The 20,289-nt window shown below is 39.4% G+C and overlaps 1 protein-coding gene across 3 annotated transcripts in view; it reads right to left on the bottom strand.

The window, feature by feature from the left end:
* Positions 1–337: 337 nt before the first annotated feature.
* LOC124148270 (A-agglutinin anchorage subunit-like) overlaps positions 338–20,289 on the bottom strand; it is a 21,644-nt gene continuing 1,692 nt past the window's right edge. Inside the window, exons 2-7 of one of the 3 annotated variants that reach the window (XM_046519275.2) lie at positions 17,234–17,381; positions 14,286–14,468; positions 13,162–13,329; positions 3,409–3,591; positions 2,480–2,620; positions 338–888 (exon numbers count right to left, since the gene is read on the bottom strand). In XM_046519275.2, coding sequence (XP_046375231.2) covers positions 734–888; positions 2,480–2,620; positions 3,409–3,591; positions 13,162–13,329; positions 14,286–14,468; positions 17,234–17,381 — 978 coding nt within the window. In that variant the 3' untranslated portion in view covers positions 338–733. Of the gene's footprint in view, positions 889–2,479; positions 2,621–3,408; positions 3,592–10,115; positions 10,750–12,354; positions 12,496–13,161; positions 13,330–14,285; positions 14,469–17,233; positions 17,382–20,289 lie in introns of those variants that run through there. The other 2 variants (XM_046519277.2, XM_046519276.2) reach the window with 2 other exon arrangements.

The raw sequence follows: 20,289 nt of genomic DNA, 5'->3' as shown, positions 1-20,289 counted from the left end.
CCATTTAAAACTTAATGAATGTAAATTGCATGTGTTAAGTGTATTCTCTGCAATTTGTCAGTTAAAGCTGATCATGAGAAGGGGCTGTCAAAATTATTTGTTGGTTTTTTCGTTCTTTGTTGTTTAACGCCTCACTCAATATTCCAGCTATATGACGGTGGTCTGGAAATAATCAAGTCTGGACCAGACAATCCAGTGCTTGACATCATGAGCATCATTTTACGCAATTGGGATAGGATGACATGAAACAACCAAATCAGCGAACCTGACCACCCGATCCCCTTAGTCGCCTCTTACGACAACCATTGTCGCTTGTTACGGCAAGTATGGGTTACTGAAGTCTTATTCTCTACCCGGATCTCCACGGGTCTCAAAAAGAACAAGATAGTTGTTAATAATCGTCGATTCCGATATAGATGAATTGGAAAGAGGGTGACTAAAAATGAAAACAGTAAACGTTATTTTAGCAGCATCTTATTAGTATAGAAAATAGATAACACAACACAAATTGCGTGTGTGGTGTGACCTGATCGTTTCGAAGCACATTGTTATCCACAGTCCCACAGCAGTTACAAAACGATAAAATGGCAATAAATATCTCAATCATCAGAATAGTGGTACAGCTGATGAAGATTATCAAATCAACGAACACACACATTGAAACATACACATACACACAATGAGATGAACATAACAAATCCATGGCATTATGTGCATTAATCATCCACTCATTTCAGGAAATATGTGACGTCATATCTTCCTTGTTACAGCGATCTCCCAAACAGAAACACAGAAAATGTCGATCTATTTCTCTGCAGGTCAGGTTAACAGAGGACGCCGCATCCCACGCGGGATAGTCACCTGTGCATCCTCGGTGGACAGAGGAACCTGAAACATAATTATGCACTATATGGGACTCGAATGTTTAAAAGCATTTGGGAGCACGTGTGGGCCAATCGTCCAAGGCGCCGCGAGAGTTGCGTCCCTTGGGTACGCCAGAAACCTATGATTAAGGGTTCCAACCCCGGTTCGCCCCGATTATGTTTCTAGGTTTGTCAGCACCATACTAGTTGATTTCACCGCAGTGGTTGACATCTGAGACCTGCATCACTTCGGGCTTTCCTCCCACATTAAGTTGACACGAGGGTTGTAACTGGAATACCGTTGAAAGCGGCGTTAAACCAAACTTACTTACAATTAAAAATATTTATATATCCCATTCTGCGATTACCGGTTTTGATTCATAAATTGAAACGACATGCCGTCGATTTGTTCCATTGTTCGGTATCATGACGACATAATTTGTAGAATTACGTCATCCAATCTTTAGGCTGACTTCGCCTAAGTTTCGTTCTACTGTTTTCGTGTGTTTTTTCATTTTCATTCTTTAAGTCAGTGGGTACTATACATGTATATGATAACGTACTCGAAAATCGGAATTACAGATTTTCTTACCCTGGTATAAGTCCTAAACATTTATACACCCAGACAGATAATCCGCTAGGATTCTGAAATGTCTGCAATAGTATTTACATTTTAAGTTTAATGTAATAATAAAAATTAAAAAGCGACAAACTGATATACAGTGCAAGAAAACGAAACGCGTGATTATGTCCTGTGCTTCCGGTCGTATTTGTCGAATTGAAAGTCAAGGTTATTAGTTTATTACTTGAAATAAGTCTGTTTCAATCAATGTTTCAATTAAGACGAAATTCACATCTGTATATTTTACAGACATGTACATATAACGAGTTTAATGGTAACGGTAATATCCTGAGTAACGGGATTTCACTGTACATCTTCCGCTCTTCTCCACCTCTTCACCGCTCGCGCCGCTCTGTAACCTCAATGGTATGCGCGAAAACACGGGCAACCAATAACAACGTGTTTGATTATAAGACTAGTGCTTTTGTCAAAGAATCTCTCCGTAGTGTTTAAAGGTTTTACAGTTTACATTTTAAAATACACCAAAGTGACAGTCATAATTGTTCATATATGCTGAATAACAAGTACTTTTAAATGATAAACTCGTTAGAATTTAGCAAGTTTCCACGCAACCTTACAACACAAAGGCGGATGTGGTACAACAAGTGGACTAGTCTTTTCGCTGTGTCCGTTTGCGCGAAGACGGAACAAAGTTAATAAAATGGTCACGTCCTGGAATGATTGTTTGTTTTGTTTGTTGTTTGACGCCGCACTCAACAATATTCCAGCTATATGACGGTGATCTGTTAATAATTGAGTCTGGACCAGACAATCCAGTGATTTACATCATGAACATCGATCTACGTGATTGGGATCTGATGGCATGCATCAACCAAGACAGCTAGCCTGACCACCCGATCCCGTTAGTCGCCTCTTACGACAAGCATAGTCGTCTTTTTCGGCAAGCATGGGTTGCTGAAGACCTATTCTACCCCGGATCTTCACGGGTATGTCCTGGAATAATACGAGTGGTCACGAATGTTACAATGCTCACCGTCATCGTATCGGATGTCAGAGTAGCAGGCAGTATTACATGGACAGTCGATCACTTCTCCAGGGTCGCCCTCGACTATCATGCCGTTGGCTGGACACCGGGTGTTGTGAGACGTGCACGAAATGCACTTGCGGATGCAACCTACAAGATTAAAACAACCATTGGATAAAGTTGTTTATTTAATACTTCAAATGTAACTTTGAAAATGGAAACGTAACTGTCTCTGGAATGAACTTCTTTATTTGGTATTAAAGGAATATATGTCCATATTTGTCAACCACCACATAGAGTTTGGCTGCGTCAATTTCATTTCAATGTCTCGTGTAAGCGGATTATTTGTCCAATAACAGGCAATAGAACATTTACCAATGTTATGTTTGGACGATGTATGATTTCTTCAAAAATCATTCAGTCTAGTAAAAGTTACAAACTTAAAGGTAAGGGAGTATTTCAAATGTTTTTCACCGTGATCCTATTACTGACAATGTTTCTTTTAAATATAGATGTTTTGGAATTATATGAGCTACATGAATTATAACTTAAGGGATTTTTTCCCACTTCAAAATCCAAAATAATTATAAGAATGTCTGTGGCCCAAGACAAAATTAGAAGAAGTAGTTTACCAATAAGGACTATTCCTTTTAAGGTGTAATCAGTTAATGCAGAATCAAATACAAATACGACTTCGATTTCACGAAGAATGCATTTTCGAAATCAATACACACATGGAAAAGGCGTAAAACTGCAGCAACGGGGAAAATACACCCCGAAACTTCCGTGTATGAATAATTGATAGTGTTAGTCCATGTTAACGACTTGACTTGACTTGCTGTTGTATTGTGAAACGCACCAGTCAGAATGTATCTATTTCTCGCCAATAATGTGGCATAAAAATTGAGTAAATGCTTCCTTCAGAGTAAGACACTTACCTTCCGATGTCGCAGGCGTGGTTGTCGTTGAAGAGAAAGAAGACTGTGTCGTTGTTGAAGCCGTTGAAGTTAAGTTGGAGATTTCAGTAGTCGTGGAAGTAGAAATTGTTGAAACATCCGTAGTTGCACTTGCAGTGAATGTAGGTTGTGATGTTGGTAGTGTAACATCTCCCCTTGTTTGTTCTTAAGAGAGAGAAAAGAAATTATTTCTTTTTTACATAATGCTGCTTTTAATTTTCAACTGTCTGATAATTCAAAGCAAGGGGGTATCGAGCATTGAAATGTCAAATTTGATAATTATGGGAAAACGTTGAAATATGATATGTTATTGGTGGACAACCAGCACTTTCACATTCCGAGACTTGATCGTATGTTGTACGTATTAACAACGAAAACATTTCCAAAATCATAAGAAATATCTGCTAAAAGCAGGGTTTGTTGTAGGATTGCCACTATATCATAAACATGTGTTTATGAATCACTATCATTTAGTGATGATTCCAGGTGTTCGCGAAAAGATTAGGTTATCCTGCCCCACCGGTGGCACTTGTCACAAACACATGCAATGACAAGTCAATTGATCACTTGAACAAACACGGGTACATATGGCACAAGTCAAAAGAGGGAATTGCATCGGACATCATTTTTGTCTAGATGCGCCACATTTGGAATGTCCTCCACATGTCCACAATAAAACCATTTGAAAGCTTTACTGAGACCTTGAATGTCATAACCTTGATTAAACAACCTCTGAGCAAGAGTCGTATGACGCTCCTTGAAATCTTGGTGGAAAAATCATGCTTTAGTATAAGAATGTCTGTGGCCCAAGACAAAATTAGAAGAAGTAGTTTACCAATAAAGACTATTCCATTCCAAGGTGTAATCAGTTAATGTAGGATCAAATACAAATACGACTTCGTCAGCTCAGGCTCCTTGCCCCCTCTACACGCAGCCCAGACAGCGAATGGGACGTCTCCCAGAAAGCGCTGCCTAGTCAAACACACCCAGAACTTTTCGGAGAATGTGCAGACTCCCCAACACTGCAGCCTTCTGCATTACCCAGATTGTCAGAAGGACTGTATTCCTGGTAGGAAACCCGGATACTCTCCCAATGTCGGTCAACAGATTGGGAGGTACCAAACCTGAGGCACCGAGAACTATGGGGAGTCGGACAACATGGTACTTGGGATGCAAGAGTGACATTTAGAAAGCGAGGTCTGCATATTTGCCACGTTTTTCCTGAATCGTGTCAATCACATTACTGTCAAAAGGGAAAGAAAATTAAATTAAAAGATATAAATGATTTCACTGGATTTATCAAAAAAAGGACAAGATCAGGTTTGTTGGCCTGGATATGTCTGATGTTGTATACGGGCCTATTCCAAAGGATTTTGTATTTATAATTTTTCATGACGCCCTCTACATGTTCAGAGTCGTACCATGGATGGACCTCTGTGTCAAAACCACAATCATTCCGAAGACGGTAATAAAATGAACGAGCCACCCCATCATGTGGCTTAAGATACTGCGTTTGTGCCAAAGCTGGGCATCCACTCACAATGTGTTGGACAGTCTCATTAAATTCATTGCATAATCCACATTTCATATTCACATTTTGATGCAAAATCACACATTGACGGTTTCGAGTTGGAAGTGACTGGTCCTGAGCAGCAAACAGAAAGCCTTCTGTTTCACTTTTCAGGCCAGACGACTTCATCCAAGCGAAGGATTCTGCAGGATTGCTGATCTTCTCAACACCCTGCACATAAACTCGATGCAGTGGGCGTTCAGATAGCCTCTCCTTTAAAAACTGAGTGTGGGCCGATTTGATATGGCACTTCGTTTGGTTGCCATTCATTTCCGTACCGTCCAGCAGTACAGAACCATCAACAAAATCAACACCGACATTGAGATTATGTCCCACATCCTTGGCTCGTTTTAGAAAACCTTGTTTTCATCATGAGTATTGACATGCTTCACAAGAGGATCATCAGACAAATAGATGTGTGTAAAAGTGCACAAAACAATTCCATCACGAAGAGCCTCCACATTAATCAAACCACACCCTCCCATCATAATTGGTAAGTATAAATGATTGAGGGAAGAGAGAGGTGGTGGGATCTATTGTCTGACATGATTCTTCATGTGAGGATGTCAATACCTTGAATTTCTTGTTTCGTCCAATCAACAACACCAAAAGAATACGAAAGGACGGGCACAGCATACGTATTTGTGGCTTTGACTTTATTGCGAGCGTTCAGCTCTGAACTCCAGATTTTCTTAAGTCTACATTTGTACTCTGCCCGAAGTTCGCCCTTGATATGGGCATTCTGGAGTTTGTCCCTAATCTGCCTCTCTTAGTACGTATAGGCCTGACCTTCCACAAGATGGTCAATAACTCCTCCTCCAAGTAAACTGACTGATCCTCCCTCTTCTACCTTGCCACGTTTCAAATGAAGAATGTTGCATTTGTCAAGTCCAAAGGACATGCTGATATCATTAGAAAAAAACTCGACAAGCAGAATCTGTTTTATGAGTGTAGATCCTCCATTGGCAATACGTTCAAGGTCATCCATGTAAATGAGGTGAGTGAGGGGTGTTGGGGATCTGTGCTTAGGAGGTCCCGGGTGATAACCTTCATCTTTGCTGAGCAAAAAGCTTAAAGGATTTAGTGACAAACAGAAAAGCAAAGGGCTAAAAGAAACGCCCTGAAATATTCCTCTTCTGATAGAAATGGGTTCCGAAGTCACCAACTGCCCCTGCGAATACATCGCAAGTTGAGTGGACCAGCAATTCATTAAAGACTTGAGTAAAACAAGTAGTCGCTCGGGGAAGTCAATACATTCCAGTGACCTTAAAATCCATTTGTGTGGTACAGAATCATAAGCTTTTCTGTAGTCTATCCAACACTTTGAGAGGTTACGGTGGTAAGTTTTAGCCTCTTCAAGGATCATTTTCCGAACTAGAAGTTGACCCTTACAACCCCAACATCCCTTTCTAGCTCCTTTCTGCTCCAAGTAAATAATGTCATTGGGTGCGCTGTATGATGACACAATATGTGTGAGACACCCTGTAAATATTTTGTATTCTGTATTTAGACAAGTAATAGGGCGGAAGTTTTTGGGATCAGTCAAATCACCTTTCTTTGGGAGAAGTATTGTTTGACCTTTGCAGAACCATGGAGGAACATCCCCTGTATCCACAAGATAATTTATACAGTGAAGTAATTGTGTTTGGACAGTTTCCAAAACCGGTTTCGAATACCATTAGGCCCAGGCGCCGTATTAGATTTGGACTTTTTAATTACCTATTTCTGTCAATCACGTGTAATGATGGTGACTTTATTTTGTCATGTACATTATGAAATACTGGGTTCCTTTATTTCCTCCAGAAGTTACACCCGAAGATTTACAAATCTCTGATATTCTCAGAGCAAATGTATTGTGCTAGTATTTATATAAATGGGTGCATTATTAACACATAAAATACATATATATATATATATATATATATATATATATATATATATATATATATATATATATATATATACACTTACACACACACACACACACACACACACACACACACACACACATATATATATATATTTTCGTCGTTAACTTTGTACACAAGTGAGCTCTATTACGATACATTATTAGTTTGGGGTTAATCTAATACATTTCTGAAATTTAAGACATATTCACAGAATATTAATTATATGTTTTCCCATGTACACTGGTTCATTATTCCAGACTGTATGTTCACTGAGCCTCAGAATAGTGCGAGCATATCATTCTCTTCCAGAAGTTCATTTTGAACATAACTTTCGATATCCAGTTTGTCAATGAGCGTGGACAAGAATTTATTTCGATCCTTTATAAAATATTCACAGTGTAGAAGTACATGTTTGTCATAATCATAGGCATGTCTGCCACATTTAGAACATTCGCGTGATGTAATGGATCGGGAAGCTATCTTAAGGGAATATTGGATGCAATACCTAAGATGAGGATAAGTTAGTGCTAGTTTCCATAATACATGTAGTTTAAGTTTAGAGGGGACTGACCTGTATCAGACCAGATCCTCTCTCAGTGACAGTCTGAGTTTCCACCTACCTTCTTCGTATGAGGATATTGCATCACCTACAATTCTTTTCCATTCTTTTTACAAGTAGATATTCCAGTACAGATAAAGTTCAAAATGACATTTTAAAGGTTATGTTTACCAGCAGTTAATATCATTGTGTGACATATGCTAGTGCTAGTTTTGATATTATGAGCATTGACTAAGGCTAAGTATGCACATATAATATGTAATATGTTTCATAGGAGAGAAGAAGAGTTTGTACACAGTCTTCCGAGGAGTAGTTGCCTGCATTTGTCTTTGTATCCAGTTAGCGTCCACATTCCAAGATTTCCTATGGTTGAGTCAGTTGATGATTTTTTGGTCTAGACCTTGGATCACTCTGGCAAAGTGCCTTTGAACCTTCTCTATCTGAATCGTATCTTTACCACATATGCCGCTTAGTAGCTCACACGCATAGAAGCTAGTAGAGAGAACCATTTGGTGCCATATTTTAACACATACAATCGGGTGGAGATCATAGCTTTTTAATCCTACAGATTTGAGTGAGTTCACTGTGAGCCTTCCGTTTACATCTGATGTATTAATAGGAACACTACACAGTTGAAATTTGAAGGGATTATGTTGGGAATCCAATCTACTGAATATAACAGTTTGGCTTTTAGTGACATTGTAAGTTAATCTCCAATCATAAGCATACTGTGTAACAGTGTTAAGAGCAACGTGTAGACCTACAGGTGTTGCGGTGACTAATGAAGTGTCATCAGCAAGCATAACAACTGGGACTTTTAGTCCGTATACAATAATACCACAATCTTTTCTTCTCAGTTCACAGATCAGATCATTAAAATAAACAAGAAAGAGCCACGAAGAAAATACTCGTCCTTGCCCGACACCCTGCTCAACAGGAAAAGTATGTGATATTTCACCCAACAGGTGACATATGAACTACTAGTGCTGTAACTTTGATAGAGAAGATGCCACATCTTCCCCTTAATGCCTAAGTCATACAGTTTTACAAATAGACCAGCATGCCAAATACGATCAAAGGCCTTTTCATTGTCCAGGAAGGCTCCATAGACGGGTGATTTCCTGGATAAATAATAATTAACACATTCATGTAATGTAAAGGCAGACACGATGGAACCATGCTCTTTTCGAAATCCTAATTGTTGAGGGTCTGGAAAAGATGGACAATGTACCTTACACCATTCTTCCAATCGTTGTAAAATTACATTTTCAAATAGTTTTCCCAGACATGATGTTAGTGTAATTCCCCTATAGTTTTTTTTTTATCTAATTTATCTTTTTACCTTTATAGATAGATTTTCCGGCAATCAGGTGTAATGAAACACAACAGTGGTGACTTTATTTTGTCATGTACATTATTATTGTATTATTATTGTTGTTGTTGTTGTTGTTCTCGTTCTCGTTGTTATTATTTATGTCAATTATTAGTGGCAATTATTTAAAAATATAGAAATGCATGCCATTGTACTTTCTATTCAATTACCATAAGGCCATATTTACAATACCTTGCCTATTTAGTGTAACATGACAAGAACCAAACAAAATGAAAGCGACCCCAAAAAGATTACATCAAACTTAATGTGACATCAGATATTTATTGCCCGTATATTCTTGTCATATATGATATTCCTTTTTAAAACATAAACAATACCAAAGTGTTATGGATTCTCGTTGTAAAAGCTACATGTGCATAAAAACGCCAATGACACCAGGATTGCCATAGTCGAGCCTCTGTCACACATTCACATGATGGTAGTGATGGAATCAAAACATAATTATTGATAAATGATAAAATATATATTATGCTGTCAAAATAATTACAATTATGGCATCAGTGAAAATATCATATATAGAAAAATAATTACAGAATGAGTGAAAAAACGTTTTCGCCGCTCTTAGCAATATTCAAACACATCACAGCAGGAGACATAAATCATGAAAATCACACATTTTACCCACGTGGGAAATCGAACCTGGGAATTGAGGTTACGAGACAAATTCTTTAGTATCAAGACTACTCCACCGACCAGGACTTGTTATGACCAAAAGCTAGTTGACAGTCAGACGTGACTTTCGGTCAAGAGATGTTACGCGGCTATATCCGAAACTATATGATTCGTGTCATATTCAAACTTCAAAGAATCTGTCAGAGATATGGTGTTTTTATCCTTCTCTAAAAGGCTAGTGTTTTGTCTGTGAACGATGAGCCAAACCACGGATCGCCTTGGGGGGATAAATCCTCAAAGTGACCTTGACCTGCTTCAGGGTCGCTAAGTACTTCACTGACGCCTATTGTGATGAACAAACTCTTTACTCTTGTTCTCTCCATTTAAAACTTCTGAAAATATTTATTGAATGTGAATTGCATGTGTTAAGTGTATTCTCTGCAATTTGTCAGTTAAAGCTGGTCATGAGAAGGGGCTGTCAAAATTATTTGTTGGTTTTTTCGTTCTTTGCTGTTTAACGCCTCACTTAATATTCCAGCTATATGACGGTGGTCTGGAAATAATCAAGTCTGGACCAGACAATCCAGTGCTTGACATCATGAGCATCATTTTACGCAATTGGGATAGGATGACATGAAACAACCAAGTCAGCGAACCTGACCACCCGATCCCCTTAGTCGCCTCTTACGACAACCATCGTCGCCTGTTACGGCAAGTATGGGTTACTGAAGTCTTATTCTCTACCCGGATCTCCACGGGTCTCAAAAAGAACAAGATAGTTGTTAATAATTGCAGTTTCCGATATGGGTGAATTGGAAAGATGGTGACTAAAAATGAAAACAGTAAACGTTATTTTAGCCGCGTCTTATTAGTATAGAAAATAGATAACACAACACAAATTGCGTGTGTGGTGTGACCTGATCGTTTCGAAGCACATTGTTATCCACAGTCCCACAGCAGTTACAAAACGATAAAATGGCAATAAATATCTCAATCATCAGAATAGTGGTACAGCTGATGAAGATTATCAAATCAACGAACACACACATTGAAACATACACATACACACAATGAGATGAACATAACAAATCCATGGCATTATGTGCATTAATCATCCACTCATTTCAGGAAATATGTGACGTCATATCTTCCTTGTTACAGCGATCTCCCAAACAGAAACACAGAAAATGTCGATCTATTTCTCTGCAGGTCAGGTTAACAGAGGACGCCGCATCCCACGCGGGATAGTCACCTGTGCATCCTCGGTGGACAGAGGAACCTGAAACATAATTATGCACTATATGGGACTCGAATGTTTAAAAGCATTTGGGAGCACGTGTGGGCCAATCGTCCAAGGCGCCGCCAGAGTTGCGTCCCTTGGGCACGCCAGAAACCTATGATTGTGGGTTCCAACCCCGGTTCGCCCCGATTATGTTTCTAGGTTTGTCAGCACCATACCCGTTGGTTTCACCGCAGTGGTTGACATCTGAGACCTGCATCACTTCGGGCTTTCCTCCCACATTAAGTTGACACGAGGGATGTAACTGGAATACTGTTAAAAGCGGCGTTAAACCAAACTTACTTACAATTACAAATATTTATATATCCCATCCTGCGATTACCGGTTTTGATTCATAAATTGAAACGACATGCCGTCGATTTGTTCCATTGTTCGGTATCATGACGACATAATTTGTAGAATTACGTCATCCAATCTTTAGGCTGACTTCGCCTAAGTTTCGTTCTACTGTTTTCGTGTGTTTTTTTCATTTTCATTCTTTAAGTCAGTGGGTAATATACATGTATATGATAACGTACTCGAAAATCAGAATTACAGATTTTCTTACCCTGATGCATGAATGGTATAAGTCCTAAACATTTATACACCCAGACAGATAATCCGCTAGGATTCTGAAATGTCTGCAATAGTATTTACATTTTAAGTTTAATGTAATAATAAAAATTAAAAAGCGACAAACTGATATACAGTGCAAGAAAACGAAACGCGTGATTATGTCCTGTGCTTCCGGTCGTATTTGTCGAATTGAAAGTCAAGGTTATTAGTTTATTACTTGAAATAAGTCTGTTTCAATCAATGTTTCAATTAAGACGAAATTCACATCTGTATATTTTACAGACATGTACATATAACGAGTTTAATGGTAACGGTAATATCCTGAGTAACGGGATTTCACTGTACATCTTCCGCTCTTCTCCACCTCTTCACCGCTCGCGCCGCTCTGTAACCTCAATGGTATGCGCGAAAACACGGGGAACCAATAACAACATGTGTATGATTATAAGACTAGTGCTTTTGTCAAAGAATCTCTCCGTAGTGTTTAAAGGTTTTACAGTTTACATTTAAAAATACACCAAAGTGACAGTCATAATTGTTCATATATGCTGAATAACAAGTACTTTTAAATGATAAACTCGTTAGAATTTAGCAAATTTCCACGCAACCTTACAACACAAAGGCGGATGTGGTACAACAAGTGGACTAGTCTTTTCGCTGTGTCCGTTTGCGCGAAGACGGAACAAAGTTAATAAAATGGTCACGCCCTGGAATGATTGTTTGTTTTGTTTGTTGTTTGACGCCGCACTCAACAATATTCCAGCTATATGACGGCGATCTGTAAATAATTGAGTCTGGACCAGACAATCCAGTGATTTACATCATGAACATCGATCTACGTAATTGGGATCCGATGGCATGCATCAACCAAGTCAGCGAGCCTGACCACCCGATCCCGTTAGTCGCCTCTTACGACAAGCATAGTCGTCTTTTTCGGCAAGCATGGGTTGCTGAAGACCTATTCTACCCCGGATCGTAACGGGTATGTCCTGGAATAATACGAGTGATCACGAATGTTACAATGCTCACCGTCATCGTATCGGATGTCAGAGTAGCAGGCAGTATTACATGGACAGTCGATCACTTCTCCAGGGTCGCCCTCGACTATCATGCCGTTGGCTGGACACCGGGTGTTGTAAGACGTGCACGAAATGCACTTGCGGATGCAACCTACAAGATCAAAACAACCATTGGATAAAGTTGTTTATTGAATACTTCAAATGTAACTTAGAAAATGGAAACGTAACTGTCTCTGGAATGAACTTCTTTATTTGGTATTAAAGGAATATATGTCCATATTTGTCAACCACCACATAGAGTTTGGCTGCGTCAATTTCATTTCAATGTCTCGTGTAAGCGGATTATTTGTCACCGTGATCCTATTACTGACAATGTTTCTTTTAAATATAGATGTTTTGGAATTATATGAGCTACATGAATTATAACTTATGGGATTTTTTCCCACTTCACAATCCAAAATAATTATAAGAATGTATGTGGCCGAAGACAAAATTAGAAGAAGTAGTTTACCAATAAGGACTATTCCTTTTAAGGTGTAATCAGTTAATGCAGAATCAAATACAAATACGACTTCGATTTCACGAAGAATGCATTTTCGAAATCAATACACACATGGAAAAGGCGTAAAACTGCAGCAACGGGGAAAATACACCCCAAAACTTCCGTGTATGAATAATTGATAGTGTTAGTCCATGTGAACGACTTGACTTGACTTGCTGTTGTATTGTGAAACGCACCAGTCAGAATGTATCTATTTCTCGCCAATAATGTGGCATAAAAATTGAGTAAATACTTCCTTCAGAGTAAGACACTTACCTTCCGATGTCGCAGGCGTGGTTGTCGTTGAAGAGAAAGAAGACTGTGTCGTTGTTGAAGCCGTTGAAGTTGAGTTGGAGATTTCAGTAGTCGTGGAAGTAGAAATTGTTGAACCATCCGTAGTTGCACTTGCAGTTAAGATAGGTTGTGATGTTGGTAGTGTTTGTTCTTAAGAGAGAGAAAGGAAATTATTTCTTTTTTACATAATGCTGCTTTTAATTTTCAACTGTCTGATAATTCAAAGCAAGGGGGTATCGAGCATTGAAATGTCAAATTTGATAATTATGGGAAAACGTTGAAATATGATATGTTTTTGGTGGACAACTAGCACTTTCACATTCCGAGACTTGATCGTATGTTGTAAGTATTAACGCCGAAAACATTTTCAAAATCATAAGAAATATCTGCTAAAAGCAGGGTTTGTTGTAGTATTGCCACTATATCATAAACATGTGTTTATGAATCACTATCATTTAGTGATGATTCCAGGTGTTCGCGAAAAGATTACTAGGTTATCCTGCCCAACCGTGGCACCCGTCACAAACACATGCAATGACAAGTCAATTGATCACTTGAACAAACACGGGTACATATTGTACAAGTCAAAAGAGGGAATTGCATCGGACATCATTTTTGTCAAGATGCGCCACATTTGGAATGTCCTCCACATGTCCACAATAAAACCATTTGAAAGCTTTACTGAGACCTTGAATGTCATAACCTTGATCAAACAACCTCTGAGCAAGAGTCGTATGACGCTCCTTGAAATCTTGGTGGAAAAATCATGCTTTATTATAAGAATGTCTGTGGCCGAAGACAAAATTAGAAGAAGTAGTTTACCAATAAAGACTATTCCATTCCAAGGTGTAATCAGTTAATGTAGGATCAAATACAAATACGACTTCGTGAAATCAATACACACATGGAAAAGGCGAAAAACTGCAGCAACGGGGAAAATACACCCCAAAACTTCCGTGTATGAATAATAGATAGTGTTAGTCCATGTTAACGACTTGACTTAATGCTGTTGTATTGTGAAACGCACCAGTCAGAATGTATCTATTTCTCGCCAATAATGTGGCATAAAAATTGAGTAAATACTTCCTTCAGAGTAAGACACTTACCTTCCGATGTCGCAGGCGTGGTTGTCGTTGAAGAGAAAGAAGACTGTGTCGTTGTTGAAGCCGTTGAAGTTGAGTTGGAGATTTCAGTAGTCGTGGAAGTAGAAATTGTTGAAACATCCGTAGTTGCACTTGCAGTTAAGATAGGTTGTGATGTTGGTAGTGTAACATCTCCCCTTGTTTGTTCTTAAGAGAGAGAAAAGAAATTATTTCTTTTTTACATAATGCTGCTTTTAATTTTCAACTGTCTGATAATTCAAAGCAAGGGGGTATCGAGCATTGAAATGTCAAATTTGATAATTATGGGAAAACGTTGAAATATGATATGTTATTGGTGGACAACCAGCACTTTCACATTCCGAGACTTGATCGTATGTTGTACGTATTAACAACGAAAACATTTCCAAAATCATAAGAAATATCTGCTAAAAGCAGGGTTTGTTGTAGGATTGCCACTATATCATAAACATGTGTTTATGAATCACTATCATTTAGTGATGATTCCAGGTGTTCGCGAAAAGATTAGGTTATCCTGCCCAACCGTGGCACCCGTCACAAACACATGCAATGACAAGTCAATTGATCACTTGAACAAACACGGGTACATATGGCACAAGTTAAAAGAGGGAATTGCATCGGACATCATTTTTGTCAAGATGCGCCACATTTGGAATGTCCTCCACATGTCCACAATAAAACCATTTGAAAGCTTTACTGAGACCTTGAATGTCATAACCTTGATTAAACAACCTCTGAGCTAGAGTCGTATGACGCTCCTTGAAATCTTGGTGGAAAAATCATGCTTTATTATAAGAATGTCTGTGGCCCAAGACAAAATTAGAAGAAGTAGTTTACCAATAAAGATTATTCCATTTCAAGGTGTAATCAGTTAATGTAGGATCAAATACAAATACGACTTCGTGAAATCAAAACACACATGGAAAAGGCGTAAAACTGCAGCAACGGAGAAAATACACCCCAAAACTTCCGTGTATGAATAATAGATAGTGTTAGTCCATGTTAACGACACAAACACATGCAATGACAAGTCAATTGATCACTTGAACAAACACGGGTACATATGGCACAAGTTAAAAGAGGGAATTGCATCGGACATCATTTTTATCAATTTTCGTAGATGGGTAGGTTGTAAGTATGTTACAATGAGTGAAAAAGGCCGATTCAAAGAGAACATCTAACTATACATGAGCAAGTGCGTGACCCAAAGATGCTTTGTGTTCACGTTTGTTTGCCATTATGAAATCCAAGATGGTAGCCAAAATGGTTGACAACAAAATGACCATTTGATTTCTTGAATCTTGGGGAAGAGAGAATTGTTTGAGCACACAAAAATCAAAATTGAACAAAACAAATCCTACAAGCTTAAAAAAACATGACATGTCGCCCTATATACAGGTGTCGTTTTGTTTTTTGATACATAAACAAAAAACAGTGTAAACGTTTCACATAAAAATTCCCTAAAAACAACCCGAGGCCTTGTTCAGTTCGCATTTTAGTCATCCAGTGACCTGATTTAATCCATGTTAGAAATTGAAATTGATCCTTCAGTAAATATTTACACCTGTTGAGCTAAAGACTTCGTGCCAGCTCTCAACTCATGCACGGATTAGAAACCTGAGTCTATGCTGAATATAGTCAGTTTCTAAAAACATTGTAAGATTATTCATTACGATTTTACTTCGACACCTATATTGGTCCCTCTTTAATATACATTTGTAACTCAATATACGATGTAGCTCTTAACCCTATACTCATTTACAGTAGAACAACTCTACTACAAAATGTGATCATACCGTTTGAAAACACAAACCATAATTCCTCATATTTCGTTCATCCAGAAACAATGACAACGATGGCCCTATCGTATCAGGTCTCATGATGTTATATTCGTGGGTTCGAATCCTAGATTCACCCATTCGTCACCACTCGCTCCTTTCTGTAACCTACAAGAAGACTCGTCTCCCTATCGATGAATGTTATGTGCGAAAATTCGACAAACCAATCAGAATGCGCGTATGATTTCAAGTTCTTCGTCAAAAAATCCCTCAGAAATAATTTTTGATTTTACATATGTCTTGCATCTAAAAATATACCGAAGACACAGTTAAATGTGTTCAATCATACTGTATAATTTCGCACGTCCCGATGTGTTTTAAATTGCATCTGAAATATATATAATATTTGGGAAAATATTTGTGAACCATTACGCAACGAGTTGACAATTGTTTTAGGTATGGCCGTTTGCGCTAAGACGGAACCCGGTGGCAAAAATGGCCACGAGAGGGGCACGAGTCGCTGTTCGGCTTGTCCCGGAATAACACGAGTTGGTCACGAATGAGATTCACCTTGATAATGAATCTTAGTTTCTTAGCACCTTACCCGTGATCGTGGGTTTCACAACAGTGGTGAACGTCCAAGACCTGCACAACTATCGGTTATATAACCAAACTCACAGCGGTTATCTTAAGGACGACATCAAAATGATAAAACATTATCTTCTTGTGTTTCCGTTTGAAAAATAGCTCATATAAGAAATTTGCATTATTAGAGCATAATTCATATTGTCATTCCTAAAATATGGTATTTACAGTTAAAGACACTTTCGGCTAGTAACCTCTTTATAAAGTGCGCAGAAAAACCCGGGTTCGATTCCCGACATGGGTACAATGTGATATTGCTGGAATATTGCTAAAAGCGGCGTAAAACCAAACTCACACACTCACCCACACTTTATAAAGTGAGTGAGTGTGGTTTTACGCCGCTTGTAGTAGTATTCCGGCCATCCCACGGCGGGGGACTCAAGAAATGGGCCTCACGCATTGTACCTATATGGTGATTCGACCCCGGGTCTTCGGCGTGACGAAGGAACGCTTTAACCACAAGGCTACCCCACTGCCCCTCTATATTCAGACTATAGTATGTGCTTTTACCTGCTTGACGTGAGAGAAGAAGCGCGGCGACTGTTATGAGTCCAGACAGGAGGACTATTGTCACCGTTACCACTAGTCCGACAAGCACGCACCGTTTCCAGGAGCACCACTGTCGGGTCCTGGGATCCTGGGGCGGTACGACAGACTGCTGCAATACAGAACATTAACACAGAGTTGTAATGGCATGTGCCAGTTATAGAATAATTATGTTGCTTATAAGTGGCATATTTCCGAAGGAAAAAACATGATCCAGGGACAAATATAAAATTTGTGTTCTTGGTTAAGAAAATAAATTGCAGGGCTTTTGAATGAAGTCATGTCACTGGATGTGGGCTGGACTCACATACTGAATTGTACACAAGACAAGACAAGAAATGCAGGCAATGCTGAAGAATTGGTATGTATTTCTGTAAAACAAAGGTATAATTTATGGTTCTTGTCATTGGGATCCACGTGATCTGTGTCATTGGGATCCATATGTGATATATGTCATTGTGGTCCATATGCCATATATAACATTGGGGTCCATATGTGATATGTGTTATTGAGGTCCAATCTGTGATATATGTCATTGTGGTCCATATGTCATATATAACATTGGGGTCCATATGTGATATGTGTTATTGAGGTCCATATGTCATATATAACATAGGGGTTCATATGTGATATGTGTTATTGAGGTCCATATGTGATATGTGTCATTGACGTCCGTGTGTGATATATGTCATTGGGGTCCATATGTGATATATGTCATTGGGATCCATATGTGATATGTGTTATTGAGGTCCATATGTCATACATAACATTGGGGTCCATATGTGATATGTGTTATTGAGGTCCATATGTGATATGTGTCATTGATGTCCGTGTGTGATATATGTCATTGGGGTCCATATGTGATATATGTCATTGGGATCCATATGTGACATGTGTTATTGAGGTCCATATGTGATATATGTCATTGACGTCCGTGTGTGATATATGTCATTGGGGTCCATATGTGATATATGTCATTGGGATCCATATGTGACATGTGTTATTGAGGTCCATATGTGATATATGTCATTGGGATCCATATGTGATATGTGTCATGGAGGTCCATATGTGGTATGTGTCATTGGCGTCCATATGTGATATATGTCATTGGGGTCCATATGTGATATATGTCATTGGGATCCATGTGTGATAAAGTCCTTGGGGTCCATATGTGATATGTGTTATTGAGGTCCATGTGTGATATGTGTCATTGGCGTCCATATATTTCACACGAGCATCGAGTTTGAATACCGCCTCTGTCAACAAAGGAGTTCAAGCTGTTCAGTGAGTTTTTCATGGGGTACTGTATCGACATCAAACCGAATCCTGAAGTTTAGACTCTTTGATTTATAGTTTGATCAACTATTCAATGACAGTTGACGCAATTGGGATACGATGACATGTATCAACCTAGTCTGCGAGCCTGACCAACTGTCGCGTCTTGCGAAAAGTATAGGCGCCTCGTATGACAAGCGTGGGCTGCTGAAGACCTATTCTAACCTGGATCTTCACGGGTCGCATTGCGGATAGTACTGACACTAGTATGAGTATGAGACAAAAATAAACAATTTGTCATTTGTCATTGTCATTGTCAGTATTACCACACGCGGCTGTCAAAGTCTACCCTGTCCACCTGCCCCATGTATAGCTGTCTAATAAATCAACATCAACAGATTTACAACACAATTGCAAGGTCCTCAAGATACACATTGGCCTATGGTTGGCGCACCTATACTTTATTGACCTTCATACCAAGGATATTAAGTTGAGGATGTTCCCTGGTATGTGTTTTGTGTTCGCTGTGCAACTGTAACTCTGAAGTGCTTTAGCGACATATTTTAAGTCATAACATCGCCATGATAACAATTAAGGTGCAGCTGAGAATCAAAAAAAAAGATCACCAAAGGTGCGGCGTTATGTATGAAAAGCAAATCCTCAACGCCAGAGAATGATCAGACTTAATGATAGGGAATAAACGGCAAAAAATGCTGAAAAGTATGACTGGATTACTGAAAATAGTAATGGCACCAGCTGTTCTCGAAAAGGATAATTATCTCCTTCTCTGCCGGAAGCACGTGATATGCTGGGGGTGGAGGACGTGGTGTGTATGGGGTGGAGGACGTGATGTGTATGGGGTGGAGGACGTGATGTGCATGGGGTGGAGGTCGTGGTGTGTATGGGATGGAGGACGTGGTGTGTATGGGGTGGAGGACGTGGTGTGTATGGGGTGGAGGACGTGGTGTGTATGGGATGGAGGACGTGGTGTGTATGGGATGGAGGACGTGGTGTGCTGGGATGGAGGACGTGATGTGCTGGGGTAGAGGACGTGGTGTGTATGGGTTGGATGACGTGGTGTGCATGGGGTGGAGGACGTGATGTGCTGGGGTAGAGGACGTGGTGTGTATGGGATGGAGGACGTGGTGTGCTGGGATGGAGGACGTGATGTGCAGGGATGGAGGACGTGATGTGCTGGAGTGGAAGACGTGATGTGCTTGGGGTTGAGGACGTGATGTGCTGGGGTAGAGGACATGGTGTGCTGGGGTTGGGGAGAATGGAGGGGTGGGACAAAATGCTGTTTGGGGATAGGTAGGAGTGGTTGAGTCTAGAAGACTGACAATGAAAGCAACATTCGTACCTGACATGTACTGAATGAAACAACTGGATCGCATCCTCTCACACAGCAGGCACACCAAACTCTACACAATGCAATGAGAAGCAAAGCATTTTCCGTGACTCACAAACTATTGATACCAGGTGCTTCGTCATACATTTGTTGTTCATGCACGAGAAACCCATTCCGAACATTTTATCCCAGTAACAATGACTTCATTTAATCACATCTTCAGCCTCACTGTGCTATACACCGATATAGATTCAGAATGTTGGTTGAAAAATGCATCTCTTATAGAGAGATAAACACATCTTTGTATTCAGCTTGTAACTAGTGTCTACCTTTAGTCAGAATGATTCATGGCGATACAATTAGTTATACATCTCATATCTGATGATGTTATTGTCAT

The sequence above is a fragment of the Haliotis rufescens genome, unplaced genomic scaffold, assembly GCF_023055435.1.
Source record: "Haliotis rufescens isolate VD_foot unplaced genomic scaffold, xgHalRufe1.0.p SCAF_19, whole genome shotgun sequence".
Lineage (NCBI taxonomy): Eukaryota > Metazoa > Mollusca > Gastropoda > Lepetellida > Haliotidae > Haliotis > Haliotis rufescens.
The sequence above is the reverse complement of the archived record's forward strand: the minus strand, read 5'-3'. Positions and strand labels throughout refer to the sequence as shown.